Source organism: Trachurus trachurus, assembly GCF_905171665.1.
Source record: "Trachurus trachurus genome assembly, chromosome: 17".
Lineage (NCBI taxonomy): Eukaryota > Metazoa > Chordata > Actinopteri > Carangiformes > Carangidae > Trachurus > Trachurus trachurus.
In genome coordinates this window covers 9,078,851-9,095,692 of record NC_139900.1, presented here as the reverse complement: position 1 = coordinate 9,095,692, position 16,842 = coordinate 9,078,851, and the positions used below count along the sequence as shown (strand labels likewise).

Sequence of the window (16,842 nt, the reverse complement as noted above, 5' to 3'; positions counted from 1 at the left end):
TGGAGCTAAAAGTAAGGAGACATGAACATACTTACAGCAAAAAGAGGCTAGAGGTGACAAATACAACAACTTTACCCAAGACACTAATTCAGGGGAAAGGCCAAATTTCTGCAGTGTGACAATGAGGAACCCGCGCCTGGGTGAGGGGGCGGTATGAATTATATTGTATATGTTGTCAATTGTGGAAAGAGTTTTGTCCCTGGATAGAACCGGACTGATCAGCTGAGAAAATTGATAAGTGTTTCCAGCCAGTGGGCAAGAGTCTTGGACAGTAGTATGTACAGTATCAATAGCCAACAGAAAACAGTCCTGTGGTCATTTTGAATCTAATTTTAAGTCGTTTTGTGTTACTTTTTCACGCCTCTATAATTTTTTTTTTTTTTTGCATCTTTTTGTAATCGTTACATTGACAATGAAACGATTGTAATTTTGTTTAATTGAAACAAAATTGAGGGTCATACTGTTTGAATCTATGCTGGTTGTCACTATGTAAAAAAATAACTGAGCTTTTAGGCAAGGCAAGGCAAGGCAATTTTATTTGTATAGCCCGTTTTTATAAAGAGTTTGTCTCAAAGGGCTTTACATGGTATCGTAACAACATCCTCTGTCCTTAGACCCTCACATCGACTGAGGAAAAACTCCATGGAAAACCCTTTTAACAGGGAAAAAATGGAGAAACCTCAGGGTGAGCAACAGAGGAGGGATCCCTCACCCAGGACGGACAGACGTGCAATAGATGTTGTTACAGACAAGAAAACAGTTTATAGTTTATAACACAGAATGTGGGAAACATGGAAATGTTAAGGAGAGCTGATGGAGGCAGCTTCCAGTGGGAGGAGAGGCATGGAGAGCAGGCCAGCTTAATGGGAGGACTGGATGGCAGACTGGTTCATGGGAAGGGAGGGCAGGCCGGTTTAACAGCAGGGGAAAGGGCGGGAAGGGGGCGATGCAGGCGGCGGTTGGCAGCTTCAACAACATGAAAACCATCAGACTTTCTCTCTGCGTCACTGAGTGCATCACGAGTGTGGTTTTTCAGTTTGTCTTTGTCCAGTCAGATCTGTGAGGGAACGAGGAAACATCTGCCGTGTGTGAGAGAGCAGAGGAAGGAGGGGAGATCAGGCTCGGTCACATTCCTGGATGTGATGTTAGCACATAAAAACCTGTGTATTTTATACAGTCAGTGATGTGAGCACAACAATCATGGCCCTGTACATATGTATATCTAAACTGTACAACAAAGTTAAAGTCTGTTTAGAAAGATGTGGATGGAGCAGAAGACTTTATGAGACAAAAATATTAATTTAAGCTTTATAGCTCTATAGCGATTATGGCAATGGGCCAATTTGCCAACAATGTTGAACTACTCCTTTAAAATATCACGAACTGTGGCTGAAGTTAAAGTAGCCCTCAGCCACCATCTGTGTGTCTTTATCAGAGCACTGTGCTCTGATAAAGACACACAGATGGTATCTACTCAGGAAGTTTACTAATGCAGCATTAGAGCAAAGTCTGGAAATAGCGATGTTGCACGTTTTTGTGTGTTTAATGAGTTTACAGCTGAATTATTGTCATCTAAGATAGAGGAAAAAGTAATCGGCTCTTGCCAGCTTTGAATTAATTTTGTTAGGGCTAGGAAGTTATCACACAGTGCTGTGTACTGTGGTTTATCCGCCTCCCAAATATCTGACTTTTCTGTGTTCTTGATAGATATCATGATGAAGACCGGGTCCTGATTGTCGGTGATTGTAATATTCATGTGTGTTGTCCAGAAAACCTCCTGGTGAGGGATTTAATAAATATAATTGACTATTTTAATCTTGTACAGTCTGTACTACTGTAGACTCAAGAATCAGATAAAAACAAAAAGAGATCCAAATGTTGTACAAAAGGCACAGAGTTATTGTTTACTTGTTTATAAGGAATGCAGATTTCATTCATTTAATTTCTGATGAATAACTTTTTAATTTATTGTTTATAAATATTTTTGCAGAGTTATCTCCAGTATGTGTTTATAACTGTGTAATATTAGTAGAAAAATCTTATGGACGTTTTTTAAGCTCACATGGACATGACGAGAGAGGAATTGTTGTAGGGTGGTGTTGTGCAGCCAACAGCTCCCCCTGGTGGCACGGATGCATACGTAGGCTACTTGCTTCAGGTAACATGCCTCGGTCCTGTTATGTGCACAGCCTGTGAACACTGAGAGACACAGCTCGACTCTGTCTGTTATAAATGCACCTACACCTGTAACATGGTGTCAGAAGCTGTACTGGAACCCAGAGTGAGTGTGACGTTACCTGTCGCTGGAACAGCATGCGTTTATTTGTTTTGACAGGCTTTGTTAGAAGTTTCAGTTAGCCTGCTAGCATTAGCATCGCGTCGAGACGATGGCTTCCACCGGAGCCCATGAAGATGACCGGCGGTCTTCACAGCAACTGGGTTAACTTTCGCTCGGAGTTTGAGGATTATTTGCTTGCGACCGGGCTCGACAAGGCAGGTAAGCTGGTGCAGGCAGCAACGCTCAGGAGGCTAATGGGGAAGGCGAAGGCCTGCCATCATATACAAGCACAACCTGGAACTCACAGCGGGAGAGCAGAAAGAGGCGGGAGCGATACTCAACAAACTGGGACAATTACTTCACACCTACCAGAAATGTCATCTTTGAGAGGTATGTTTTTGGTAACCTTAAAGAGGACCTATTATACTCCTTTTCCACGAATTAAAATAGTTCTTGAGTGTCTTAACATGTCTGTGACATGCTTTGGTCACAAAAAAATAGAGGCCTTTTACTAAAGTCAGAACCGAAGCAGCCTTTTGTTATGGCCCACGACTGTGGAACAGCCTTCCTGAAGACCAGAGAGCAGCTGCCAATGTGGACATTTTTAAGAGGAAATTTAAGACACACCTTTTTAGCTTGGCTTTTGATTAGATTTTACTTATAGGTTCTTCTATTTTATTGGCTTTCCTTTTATTTATTTATTTTTACTGTTTATTTATGTATGTATTTATTTATTTTTAATTTAATTGTATTTGTATTTATTCATTTATATTTAGTCTTAGCCTATTTATTGTATAATTTTAGTTATTTTTATCATGTCCCTGCACTTATGCTAACTTTTATTTTATTTTATTTATTTGGTTTTGTCCAGTCCCTGGTGTTTCCTCATGGCAAATTATTGAGAGTAAGATAGCGCTTCAGTTGCTTTCTTTAAAGCTCTATAAATGAGTGTGTTTGTGTGTGTGTATAGTTGTGTGACTTTGGGTTTTATTTTTTTGCTTTATGTCAGCTTTCATGGTAGTACTGATATGGCCAAAATGCACAAACTATCAGTGTTGTTTTTGGCAGGCATTTTAGATTTAGTCTTAGTTTTAGTCTGTACTAAAATGCTTATTAGTTATAGTCAATTTTAGTCATTTCTATATGTGATAGTTTTAGTCAAGTTTTAGTTGACAAAGTTGTACAATGTTTCCACCCAAAGGCAAATACTACTTTCTGGTCTACGGATTATGCATTAGCTACCCTACACAGATAAAGTGGTAACAGAAGTGCATTCTTTTTTTTCTGCTGGATTATACTTCTTCTTGTCAAGTGACGGCAGGTGTGTTGAGCAGAATGTGCTCTGCATGCCAGGTGGTGGGCGTGACCACACAAGGATGGGATGCAGCAGCATTGCAGATACTTTTTAGTTTTTAATTGAGAGATTACACGCACAATAAGCAGAAATGGAAATCCAGGCGGTGCCAGTTCTGCGCTACTATGATGTCAGCAAGCCAGTCACCATACAGAGCGACGCCAGTCAGACGGGGCAGGCTGCTGTCTGCTTCAAGGGGGACAGTCGGTTGCATTTGCCTCCCGCACGCTGAACCAGACGCAGCAGAACTACACGCAGATCGACAAGTGTGCCTGAGCATCATCTTCGCTTGTTCAATGCTTCCACTACTACTTATATGGGGGTGTATAGGCCAGGCCCTGAAATGTATATCAGGGACACACTCAACAGGGCCACCACCCCGCCACAGAGAATGGACTCTGAGTACAGACGTGACAGGTCTGCAGCATGCGGCAGGAGCAGTGTGACGTGGCAGCCATTCGGCAAGCAGACTACCTAACCGTCACCAGCCAACGCCTCGCACAGGATGTGTGTCTTCAAACACTCAAGTTGGTTGTGCTGTGGGGATGGCCAGGACACAAAGAGGAGAGTCCCAGGGCCATCAGAGAATACTGGGCTATCGGGGATGAAATTAGCACACAGGACGGTGTGCTTTTTAGGAGCCAGCGCATCATCATTCCAAAAGCTATGCATCCTGAGATGCTGAGACGGATCCACTACAACCACGTAGGGGGTGAGACTTGCTATCGACGAGTATGCACATGAGCAACAGGAGGAGACACTGGGAGACACCTGATCCCCACGCTTCCCTGGCAGCTGATGGGCATTGACCTGTTCAGCTACGCAAGGCAGGACTTCCTGCTCATGGTGGATCACTATTCTGACTTCTGGGAGATTGATCTCCTCCCAGACCTGGCAGCAATACGAATATCCGAAGGTGCAAGGCGCAGATTGCAAGGTACGGCATCCCTGACCGGGTCATTTCCGACTGTGGAGAGTTTCGGGTGATTGCGAGGGAGTGGGGCTTCGTACATGTCATGTCCTTCCCAAGACACCCAAAGGCTAACGGCAAAGCAGAGTCTGCAGTAAAGATTGTGAAGGGCCTATGCAGAAAAGCAGACTGTAGCAACGAGGACGGGGACCCCTGGAAGACTTTTCCTCACTCTCCTGTTATGTGCACATAAATTTGTGTGATAATGTTAAGTTTTGTGCTTTTTAGCAGTCAAACCAGTTGGAGTCATTTTGACCCCAGAGGACAATGAATGTTACTCTGTCGGGAGGACATCATGAGGGTTATTTTTTTCCAAAATACAGTCACAAACCCCCAAATTTTTGTTTTTATCATCAGAGGAAAACGGAAAGAAAAGCATCACATTTTATTAAATGTTTCTATATATAAAATTACCTATTTTTATCTCTATATTCATTAAGCTTCTTGTGCATCAAGACTGCCTCAACTGAAAAGTGAAATAATGAGAAAAAAATTCATATGACCTATTAATGACCTATATTTACATGAGTGCAGCTTTTCTAATAAGAGTCATACGCAAGAAAAATAATGCAGAGAGAAAAAGATGGGAAATCCTCGCAATAACAAAAACTTGGGATGAAGATTCAATATAGTTTATTGTTTTGTATGTTTTTGTTTTTGGGATTGTTGTTTCTTTTATGGTGGCTTTAGAGTGAATTATTTAATCTTTTATTTATTGAGTTATGATATGAATTAATGGTGCATGTAAAATATGTAGTATGCACTTACTGATTATATGTTTTGATTATTTTATGCTGTTAAATGTAGGTTCCTTTTTTTTTTGTTTTGTTGTTTTGTATTTTGCCCTCCTTTATGTTTTATGGTGCTGATGGGTTTTTATGTTACTGCCACCTGATTATTGTGTATTTTTTCTTTTCTTAGAATGGAAAAAAAAAGAAAAAAAGGAAAGAAAAAAATGAGAAAGAAAGAAAGACAAAAAAAAGGTCCCCATTAGGGGTGGTGGTGGTGGGATTAAAAAAAAAAAAGAGTCATACGCCTTTAAAAAAAAAAACAGAAAGCTGAGCAAAAAATCTAACATGTTAAAATGTATTCAGACTCAACGTGTTTTCCTTTTCTATTTATTCATGTCACTGACTAGATATTTTTTAACAGGAGCTTGCTGTCATTCAACAAGGCCACTAGATGGCAATGTTAGGCCACTGGTACAGAAGCAAAGAGGAATTGAACAAACACACTGGTCCTGCAATCCATTGTAGTTTATTGAGTTCATGCAAGAGACAAATTATACAAATATGAAACATTACAATTAAGTCATTTTTTACACATTAAATCACACATTAAATCACTGAAGTCTGTTCAACGACTCTTGGTCAGTGATTTCATAAACAGATTCATTTCATCCAAACAACCACATTGTTTCACCTGAATCTATCATCTCCTCGTTGATTATCATCAATTATTATTAAAATACATAGATCTTACATGTGATTCTAGATTTCTCTCTTTCCACAGTGAGAACAAACCTCAGTGATAGTGAAAGGAAAGTCTGGTGATTTCTCTATTAAGGCCCAAACAAAAACACACAAACACATCAACACAAATATCCAACAAACATTTAGAGCTCAGAGAAGTTTCTATTTTTAAGGGGAGAAATGTGAGGTTATCCAAAGCAACATCATCATGAGCAGAGACACAACAGCAATGAGCTTTTAGCAACACACATGGAGACTAAAGAAAGTGATGAACTAAAATACAGATTTTAACAAACTACGCCTTCAATGATCTTTTTCCATTTGACTTTACACAACTCAGCTGTGGCTCCAAGATTGAAAAAGATTCCATGGTGATAAGGACACCAAAATCCAGCATGTAGAGGCTGAGTGAATGTGGTCTGGACTCTGTGGAGCAGAGTCATGGTTTCAGAGACGCTGTAGAAGGACAGAATACCTGCTCTGTGATCCAGGTACACTCCTACTCTGGAGGACTGAGGACCTGAGACTCGAGTCTTGATGTTGTTGTGCGAAAATATAAAACTGTTGTTGTGACAACTTAACGACCAAGACTTGTCATTGAGTCCAAATCCACATTCATTTCCTGCTCTGCTGATATTCTTGTATGCAACTGCTACATAAACTCCTCCTCTCCTCTCCACCTCCCAGTAACGATGTCCAGTCAGACTCTCTCTACTCAGGACCTGAGGACATGTAGTGAATCTGTCTGGGTGACTAGGATAAAACTGTTCTTCACTCATTAATATTACTTTTCTGTTTCCCTCAGATAATAACAGACGTGTGTGTGCTGTGTTTGGATCCAGTGTGATTTCCTGTGAATATCTGAAGAAGTCAGCTCTGGTCCTGGGCTCTGGTGGTGACAGTAAAACATTCACTTGAGTCACAGTCAGTGAGATGTTTGTCCTTGTGTCTCTCAGAAGGTCCTGTAGTTTGTCTCTGAGCTCTGACACAGCTGCTGTCACATCCTCAAAGTGTCTGAGAGGACGGATATTGATGCTGGATGAGTGTGTAGATGGACTGAGTGCTGACAGTGAGGGGTAGTTGTGTAGAAACTGGGTGTGATCCTCTGTGTGTGACAGCAGCTTCAGCTCAGCGTCTTTCCTCTTCAGCTCAGTGATCTCCTGCTCCAGCTTCTTCTGAAGCTCTTTGACTCCACTCACTTGAGTTTCCTGCTGGGATCTGATCTGCTGCTTCAGCTCAGAGCTTCTTTTCTCCATGAGACAGATCAGCTGAGTGAAGATCTTCTCACTGTCCTCCACTGCTTTATCAGCAGAGCCATTGATGGCCTCCACCTGCTGTTGAAGCACCTTCACATCTTTCTCTCTGTCCTGGATTCTCTGCTGGATTTTTTGTCGACTCAGCTCCAGCTCTCTCTCCCTCTCAGTCCTTTCTGCTGCAGCTGAGACTGTGTCGTGGCCTTTATGTTCATCCACAGAACAGAGATAACAGATACACTGCTGATCAGTGCGGCAGAACATCTTCATCACCTCATCATGACGAGAGCAGATCTTCTCCTGGAGCTTCTTGGTGGGCTCCACCAGCTTGTGTTTCTTTAATGGAGCTGCTTCATAATGAGGCTGCAGGTGTTTCTCACAGTAGGAGGCCGGACACGTCAGACAGGACTTGACAGCTTTGAGTTTTGTCCCAGTGCAGACATCACAGGCCACATCTTCAGGTCCAGCATAGCAGTGATCATCAGGAGCAGCTTGGAGTCCAGTCTTCTTCAGCTGCTCCACTAAAGCTGCTAACATGGTGTTTTTCATCAGGTCAGGCCTCGGTATGAAGTCCTTCCTACACTGAGGGCAGCTGTGAATTTTCTTCCCATCCTCTTCATCCCAGTGGTTTTTAATGCAGTTGAAGCAGTAGCTGTGTCCACAGGGAATAGCCACTGGATCCTTCAGTAGATCCAGACAGATGGAACAAGAGAAGGTCTCCTGATCCAGATGAACTCCTTTCTGCGCCATTTCACCTCCTCACAGTCTGACTTTCTCTGTCCTCTGAAGGAAAACTAATCTCGGCTGCTTCTGCTCTTGTTCACCTGCTGTGCAGTGACCCGTCATCAAAGACAGGTGCTTATAAGATGAATTTCAATGTGATCAAAACAACCATGTGATCAACTGATCATCCGTCGTAAAAGAAAATCATCCACTAGTCAAACTGCACTATCAGCATGGACTTGGATCATGTGAACTTGTGTTTTACTTCTTTTCAGTGTCTCGTTGTGTGTTTACTGCAACATGTCTCCAGGAGGAAACTCCTCCAGAGCTCTTCAGAGACAACACTGGTCCTCTGTCCTCCACTGAGGATGAAGAGCTGCTGTGCTGAACTCAGCTGTTTCATATTTACCTGATATCAATAAAAAAAGTTCTCCATAGTCTGAGAGTACACACAGTATCTAATCAGCTGATATAAGACAGTATATCTTTGATGATTAACCCATTGGGTGAAAACTTTTCACCCAATGGGTTAATCATCAAAGATATACTGAAAAGCTGTTTGTCTTATGACTCCACATAAAAACACAGTGGTGGCTCCTTGTGGTGTTTAACCTGTAAATGAGTCATTTACCTAGTCACACTCCTCCTCCAGTAGGAAGACGTGTGGGGAGACATGTGGACAGGAGGAGGAAGAAGAAGAGGGAGGTGCTGTCAGGCTTTGATTTGTTCCAACAACAGGAGCAGTTTGAGGAAGGCAGGTCTACTTATCTCCTGGAACAAGTGGGATGAAAACAGTTCAGTCAGTCAGTAGTCAGACTCTCTCCTCAGGACCTGTCAGCAGTTTTCAAAGAGTCTGAGTTACTAAAATAACATTTAAACTGTCACCATTTGTTCTTCAGGTTACGCACAGATATTTATTGACAGTGTTTGAATCTTTATTTCTTCTGTTTTAGGAGGAAAACCTCACATTAGTTTTACATTTCTCCATCAGCTTTGAATCAGAACCTGATATAAAGACACATGAAAATAGTTGATTGATTATTCAGTGAAAACAGTTTTATTGTTGAGGTGAAGCTTCAGTTTGTTCACACATTGATCAGCAACCGTCTGTTCAATGACATTTAGTAATTACATTAATATATATATCAATCATCCATCTACACATTGATTATTATCATGATATTTAGTACACATTGATTAAACCACAAAAACCTTATTTGTAATTCAGCAACATTTGATCTGGCAAAAACGTCAATATAATTATAGATTTCTCTCTTTCCACAGTGAGAACAAACCTCATGATAAAGGAAGGTCTGGTGATTTCTCTGTTGAGGCCCAAACAACAACACACAAACACATCAACACAAATATCCAACAAACATTTAGAGCCCAGAGAAGTTTCTATTTTTATGTGGAGAAATGTGAGTTTAGGTAAAGTAACATCATCATGAGCAGTGATCTCCTCCACGGCTCCAGCTCCACCTCAACAAACTCAAACATCAACACAACAAGAAATGACAAGAGGTCAAAGTCCCGCCCATAATGTTTGATTGACAGCTGATCTCTGCAGTGCAGAGACACAACAGCAATGTGCTTTTAGCAACAAACATGGACACTAAAGAAACTGATTAACTAAGCCTTAGGCCAGAGCCACAGTTGATCTACTGACAGTCCCTGTCAAACACAACCACACACACAAGCGTGCACTCTACCACACGTATGTATGCACGCACACACAAACAAACACACACACACATATGCGCTACTCCCTTACACGCACACAGGTGACTGACTGTGATTACAGCTCCTCCATATCAGTGAAAGATGATCATGTGTCTGATCAGCTCTGTCTTGACCTTAAGGTCGTGGGTTTGATTACCATGTTGACAGAGATGGTATGCCCGGCAGTACCGTGGTCCTATCAAAATTTCCAAGAGGAAATGTTCTAGCTAATGTTACTTTCCTGTTTCTCTCAGATAAAACCAGCCACGTGTTTGGATCAAGTGTGATTTCCTGTGAATATCTTAAGAATCCAGCTCTGGTCCTGGGCTCTGGTGGTGACACTAAAACATCCACTTGAGTCACTGTCAGTGAGATGTTTGTCCATGTGTCATCCAAGAGTGAGCCCGGTGAAGCATGTAGAGAGCTGCGTCTTCCACTCTGATATTCTCCCAATAGGAAAATCGAAGGGGACGGAGGAGCAGCCACCCCAATTTCTTGATAATGTGCAATTTTAGAGCCTACTACCAGCACAAGGCAAGAAGTCTTCCACGGGACTGGGACCCTTCCTTGCTGGAGGCCCCTATTGAAGATGCACTGGAGGGGCTCTGCCAAAACAAACATGGAGACTAAAGAAAACGATGAACTAAAATACAGATTTGAAACTGAATGGACCTTGAATGACCTTTGTCCATTTGACCTTACAAATCTCAGCTGTGGCTCCATAATAAACTAGCCAGAGTCCAGCATGTAGAGGCTGCGTGAATGTGGTCTGGACTCTGTGGAGGAGAGTCATGGTTTCAGAGACGCTGTAGAAGGACAGAATACCTGCACCGTGATCCAGGTACACTCCTACTCTGGAGGACAGAGGACCTGAGACTCGAGTCTTGATGTTGTTGTGCAAAAACATAAAAGAAGAGAGGTTACATTCTAACGCCCAAGATTTGTCATTGTATCCAAATCCACATTCCTCCAAGTCTCCAGCTCTGCTGGTATTCTTGTATGTGACTGCTATATGAACTTCTCCTCCCCACTCCACCTCCCAGTAACAACCTCCAGTCAGACTCTCTCTACTCATGACCTGAGACCATCCGATGAATCTGTCTGGGTGACTAGAATAAGACTGATCTTTCCTCATTAATGTTACATTTCTGTTTCCCTCAGATAACATCAAATATGTGTGTGCTGAGTTTGGATCTAGTGTGATTCCCTGTGCATATCGTAAAAAGTCAGTTCTGGTCCTGGGCTCTGGTGGTGACAGTAAAACATCCACTTGAGTCTCTGTCAGTGAGATGTTTCTCCATGTGTCTCTCAGAAGGTCCTGTAGTTTATCTCTGAGCTCTGACACAGCTGCTGTCACATCCTCAAAGAAACTCAGAGGACGGATATTGATGCTGGATGAGTGTGTAGATGGACTGAGTGCTGACAGTGAGGGGTAGTTGTGTAGAAACTGGGTGTGATCCTCTGTGTGTGACAGCAGCGTCAGCTCAGCGTCTTTCCTCTTCAGCTTAGTGATCTCCTGCCACAGCTTCTTCTGAAGCTCTTTGACTCCACTCACTTGAGTTTCCTGCTGGGATCTGATCTGCTGCTTCAGCTCAGAGCTTCCTTTCTCCATGAGACGGATCAGCTGAGTGAAGATCTTCTCACTGTCCTCCACTGCTTGATCAGCAGAGCCATTGATGGTCTCCACCTCCTGTTGAAGCACCTCCACATATTTCTCTCTGTGCTGGATTCTCTCTTGGATTTCTTGTCGACTCAGCTCCAGCTCTCTCTGCTTCTCAGTCCTTTCTGCTGCAGCTGAGACTGTGTCGTGGCCTTTATGTTCATCCACAGAGCAGAGATAACAGATACACTGCTGATCAGTGCGGCAGAACATCTTCATCACCTCATCATGACGAGAGCAGATCTTCTCCTGAAGCTTCTTGGTTGGCTCCACCAGCTTGTGTTTCTTTAATGGAGCAGCTTCATAGTGAGGCTGCAGGTGTTTCTCACAGTAGGAGGCCGGACACGTCAGACAGGACTTGACAGCTTTGAGTTTCCTCCCAGTGCAGACATCACAGGCCACATCTTCAGGTCCAGCATAGCAGTGATCAGCAGGAGCAGCTTGGAGTCCAGTCTTCTTCAGCTCCTCCACTAAAGCTGCTAACATGGTGCTTTTCACCAGGTCAGGCCTAGGTGTGAAGGTCTGCCTACACTGAGGGCAGCTGTAGATTTTCTTCCCATCCTCTCCATCCCAGTGGGTTTTAATACAGTTGAAGCAGTAGCTGTGTCCACAGGGAATAGTCACTGGATCCTTCAGTAGATCCAGACAGATGGAACAAGAGAAGGTCTCCTGGTCCAGATGAACTCCTTTCTGCGCCATTTCACCTCCTCACAGTCTCTGTCCAACAGTCCGACTTTCACCTCTCACAGACGATGACTGTCTGAGTTTCACTTTCCTAGAACAGAAACCAGTTTGAGCTCTGATCTAAACAACATGTGTCTCTGCAGTGAACAGGGCCTGTCAGCTCCTCTCCTTCACCACATGTTGGTGCCACCCATCTTCAAACTGTAGATCTAAAGAGGAGGGAACAAGGAAACAACAGGGTGGAGCTCAGTGTTTGAGAGCAGGAAGAAGTATTGTCCAGTATTTCCATCTATAATGAGGAGGAGGTGAAGTACAAATGTGCAGAAAACAGAGATAGTCTTTTATTTAAGAAGTAGATGAAACAGGAAGTTCATGTTGCTGAGGACAACACATTTATCATTACTTAATCCCTCTGAATAAATATCTTTCGCCAAATAATCCACAGTCTGACGTCTCAGCATCAACAATGTTATTGTCTGTTTGTATATTCATCTTTACTTATTCATCTAACCACTCACTGGATACTTGCTACAACACTATAAAAGGAGGAGTTATGGTTATACTTTGCTTTTTGCTATTTATAAAGGAAATTAGTGAATATATAAGAAGTCATGAAAATAAAACTATTTTCATGGTGTTTCATCTTCTTATACAACCCTGTGTCAAACAATAAATAAATGAACCTTCTGAGTTTTATTTATAAAACAGTAAGATGAGCAAAAATGTCTGATATCTTAAAACTAATTCAGACTCAACTTGTTTTCCTTTTCTATTTATTCATGTCACTTCTGACTGGATATTTTTTAACAGGAGCTTGCTGTCATTCAACAAGGCCACTAGATTGCGATGTTAGGCCACTGGTACAGGAGCAAAGTGGAACTGAACAAACACACTGGTCCTGCAATTCATTGCAGTTTATTGAGTTTGTGCAAGAGACAAATTATACAAATATGAAACATTACAATGGATTTGGTCACATATTAAATCAGTAAAGTTTGTTATATGACTTTTGTTCAGTGATTTCATGCAGATTCACATCAAACAATCACATTGTTTCACCTAAATCAATCACCTCCTCATTGATAATTATCATGATATTTACACTTAGATCAAACTTCATAGACCTAATATATGATTCAACAGTATCAAATATACATATGATTATATATTTCTTAGTTTCCACAGTGAAAACAAACCTCAGTGATAAAGGAAGGTCTGGTGATTTCTCTGTAAAGGCCCAAACATCAACACCAAACACATCAACACAAATATCCAACAAACATTTAGAGCTCAGAGAAGTTTCTATTTTCATGTGGAGAAATGTGAGTTTAGGTAAAGAAACATCATCATGAGCAGTGAACTCCTCCACGGCTCCAGCTCCACCTCAACAAACTCAAACATCAAGAAATGACAAGAGGTCAAAATCCCGCCCACAACGTTTGATTGACAGGTGATCTCTGTGCAGTGCAGAGACACAACAGAAATGAGCTTTTAGGAAATAACATGGAGACCAAAGAAAGTGATGAACTAAAATACAGATTTTAACCAACTGCACCTTCAATGATCTTTGTCTATTTGAGTTTACGAAACTCAGCTGAGTCTCCAACATTAAAACACCAGCCACGAAACGAGCCTATTTTTTAGGCCTTTTCTCGAAAATTGCATATCCATAATAAAATGAGTATATCTCTGCAACCACAAGGTCTATTTGAATACTTTTGGTGTCATAGTAAAGGGAAAAAATGAGGAATTGCTGAGATGTGTAAATTTCAGTATATCTGTTACTGGTGAAGAGTAAATGAAGATGACACACAGAAAAAAATTAATAAAATTAATATTCGCCTAAAAAAAAATCATATTTTTGATGAGTGCCCTTTAGAATAATGCTGATGAAGCTCAAACTCTCTATAAAATCATTGTACAACATGTGAACATTGTCTCTGCAGTGGTTGATTCTGATTAATTGAAGCAGGACAAAATTATTGAGATTTTACTACAAAATATCCAGGCGAACTTTCCAAAATGTCCATTTTTGGCACAGCTTGGAACCACCTGCTACTATAAACTATTGTTTAATCTTTATTTTCACCCAATTTGGATAAACTAACTGAAAATAAATCTACTGGAACCGATTGTAAATAACTAACATAGTGGATTCAGTGTCTCTGCGTCCTGCTGCTGCTCTGCAGCTTATTTGGGGGGGTTGGGCTTTCAGCCTGCTATCTCTGCCGCGCATTGGTCGATTCGAGTGAGTGGGGGCTCATTCGAACCAATAGAGAGAGAGGAATGACGCTAGACCCACGTCGATGTGATTGGCCGCACTGGCAGCCATGTGCCAGCCATGAACCAATCAGATCAGCAGATCCACGTGCAGGCCAACGTGGGGTTGTGTGCGCTCCGTGCAGGCTTCCGTGCAGGGTCCTAGAGCCGTCGGATTTCGGCCCGGCTGGTTCAGATGTAAATACTTGGCAGACTTCAACTGGATATATTGTGGATTTACCCATAACACAACCTTTTCACGGCAAAACAGCAAAGGTAAGAGCAAATGTACGACCATGTTCTGGCCACGCAGCGTCTGGTTTTGCTCAACTTTGTTCGTTGTTGGCTTCTCCCTCTGCCGTGCTGCTGCTAGCTGCTGTGTTAGCCGCGGTTGTTGAGGGACGCCCCAGTGTTTACGTTCAGATGAGAGGTCGCTGATGTGTTTTGCATAATGTACAGTAGTATACGAGCCAGAAATGTGGCGACTGGGTCCACACAGAGGTGCTTCATGAAGTTTGATGTCTAGTTGTTTGTTTGAGTAGTGTTTGGGCTGTGTTTGGGTCATATAAACATGGTTTTTACACGTTGTAGCCCAGCTTCTGCTGTTTAATTTGACATATAATATGACCATATTCTTTCATAATCAGTGTAGTGGGGGCTCTGTTATTGTTATGCATGTCTTCAAGTCCCCCAAATGGGGGACTCTGATTTTAACAGGTTGGCCCATTGAGCTTAAAACTATCTAATATCTTAAAACTAATTCAGACTCAACTTGTTTTCCTTTTCTATTTATTCATGTCACTTCTGACTGGATATTTTTTAACAGGAGCTTGCTGTCATTCAACAAGGCCACTAGACGGCGATGTTAAGCCACTGCTACAGGAGCAAAGAGGAACTGAACAAACACACTGGTCCTGCAATTCATTGTAGTTTATTGAGTTTGTGCAAGAGACAAATTATACAAATATGAAACATTACAATGGATTTGGTCACATATTAAATCAGAAAAGTTTGTTAAATTACTTTTGTTCAGTGATTTCATGCAGATTCACATCAAACAATCACATTGTTTCACCTAAATCAATCACTTCCTCATTGATAATTATCATGATATTTACACTTTGATCAAACTTCATAGACCGATGTAGCCCTTGCTAAAGTAATGGGTGTATTTGCATTTTGATAACAATATAATGTACAGATTCATAATTCATGTGAAGTTTATTGTGTATTGATGTGTTTAAAAATGCATAAATATGGTTAAAATACAAAGGTTAAAAAAGTTAAAAGTCTACAAGCAGTATGTGTTAAAAATATAAGTTCATGTCATCTCATGTGGTGTCCTAAAAGAAAAAATAGTAAGTTCATCTGAGACAGTGTTTAAGTGTAATTACGTTATTTACACAATATTATTTGTTTTAAGAGGTGTCTATCACAAAAGGCTTTGCTGTGATTGGCTTGTGCAGAGCTCGGAGACTCCGGCCAATCGCGGGAGCAGTCTGACGTGAGGGGGTGGGACTTAGACTGTGTTGTGATTCCGGGAAGAAAGCAGGGGGGAAAAAAAAGGAAAAGAGGGAGAGACACGAGTTAGCCCAACCGCGTCGAAGTTTTGAGACTTTTTAGAGGCTGAAAGTTCTTGTTTTAAGGTGAACGGACTGTTACCGGATAACACAGACTTTTGTGCCCTGTCGAGAGGATCTGCGCCCTCCGGTGTGGACGAGAGCTGTCGGACGGAATCGTTACGAGCGGACTGCGAGTTTCGGCTGCGCCTGCCGGCGAGCCGCCATTCCCCCCTCATCCCCCCGTTTCCCCACGGACTGTCGGGAGCGCATGGACTGTTGTCGGGAGTCGTGAGTAACTGTTGATTTGCACGTGCCTTTTATTTTGCTTTCAGAGAGCGAAGCGGCCAGTGTGTTTTGGGCCTCCACGCACACGAGCAACGAAACAGGCCTGCAACGGGGTTTTGGGGTAGCTTTTCCCAGACTGTTGTGGACTGTGTGCGTGTGAAAGTGTGTGTGTGGGTTCATTGCATTATTTGCTCGCTTTATGTTTCATGATATTTGGTGTGAAGAACCAGTGATTGCCAGCATTTAAAGTGATTTAAAACGGGTATCATTTCTGTTGAATATTAATTTTATTGTCACTGAACCCAAGTTGTTATTTCATATTTTTTATTTTTCTACTTTGAACTAAAAAAATCCTCTAACTAAAAAAGTATTTACATTTAAAGTGCTATTGTGTGTGGTTTTCATTTACTCAATTCTTATTTTATTTATTAAGCATAACAAAAAGGGGAATATCATAAGTTTAACCCAGGTCCCGCCCATAGGTACATGAGACGGGTGTTACACCTAATATATGATTCAACAGTATCAAATATACATATGATTATATATTTCTTAGTTTCCACAGTGAAAACAAACCTCAGTGATAAAGGAAGGTCTGGTGATTTCTCTGTTAAGGCCCA

At 41.7% G+C, this 16,842-nt stretch overlaps 1 protein-coding gene across 1 annotated transcript; it reads right to left on the bottom strand.

Annotated features, from left to right (window-relative positions):
- Positions 1–6,361: 6,361 nt before the first annotated feature.
- On the bottom strand, positions 6,362–12,163 carry LOC311000121 (uncharacterized protein; the record flags this gene model as incomplete). Its single annotated transcript, XM_083990755.1, has 2 exons — positions 10,475–12,163; positions 6,362–8,082 (listed from the first exon to the last, which is right to left on the bottom strand). The coding sequence occupies exons 1-2, from the start codon at positions 12,129–12,131 to the stop codon at positions 6,362–6,364; spliced, it is 3,378 nt and encodes a 1,125-aa protein (XP_083846881.1). The 5' UTR covers positions 12,132–12,163.
- Between the last annotated feature and the right edge of the window lie 4,679 nt (positions 12,164–16,842).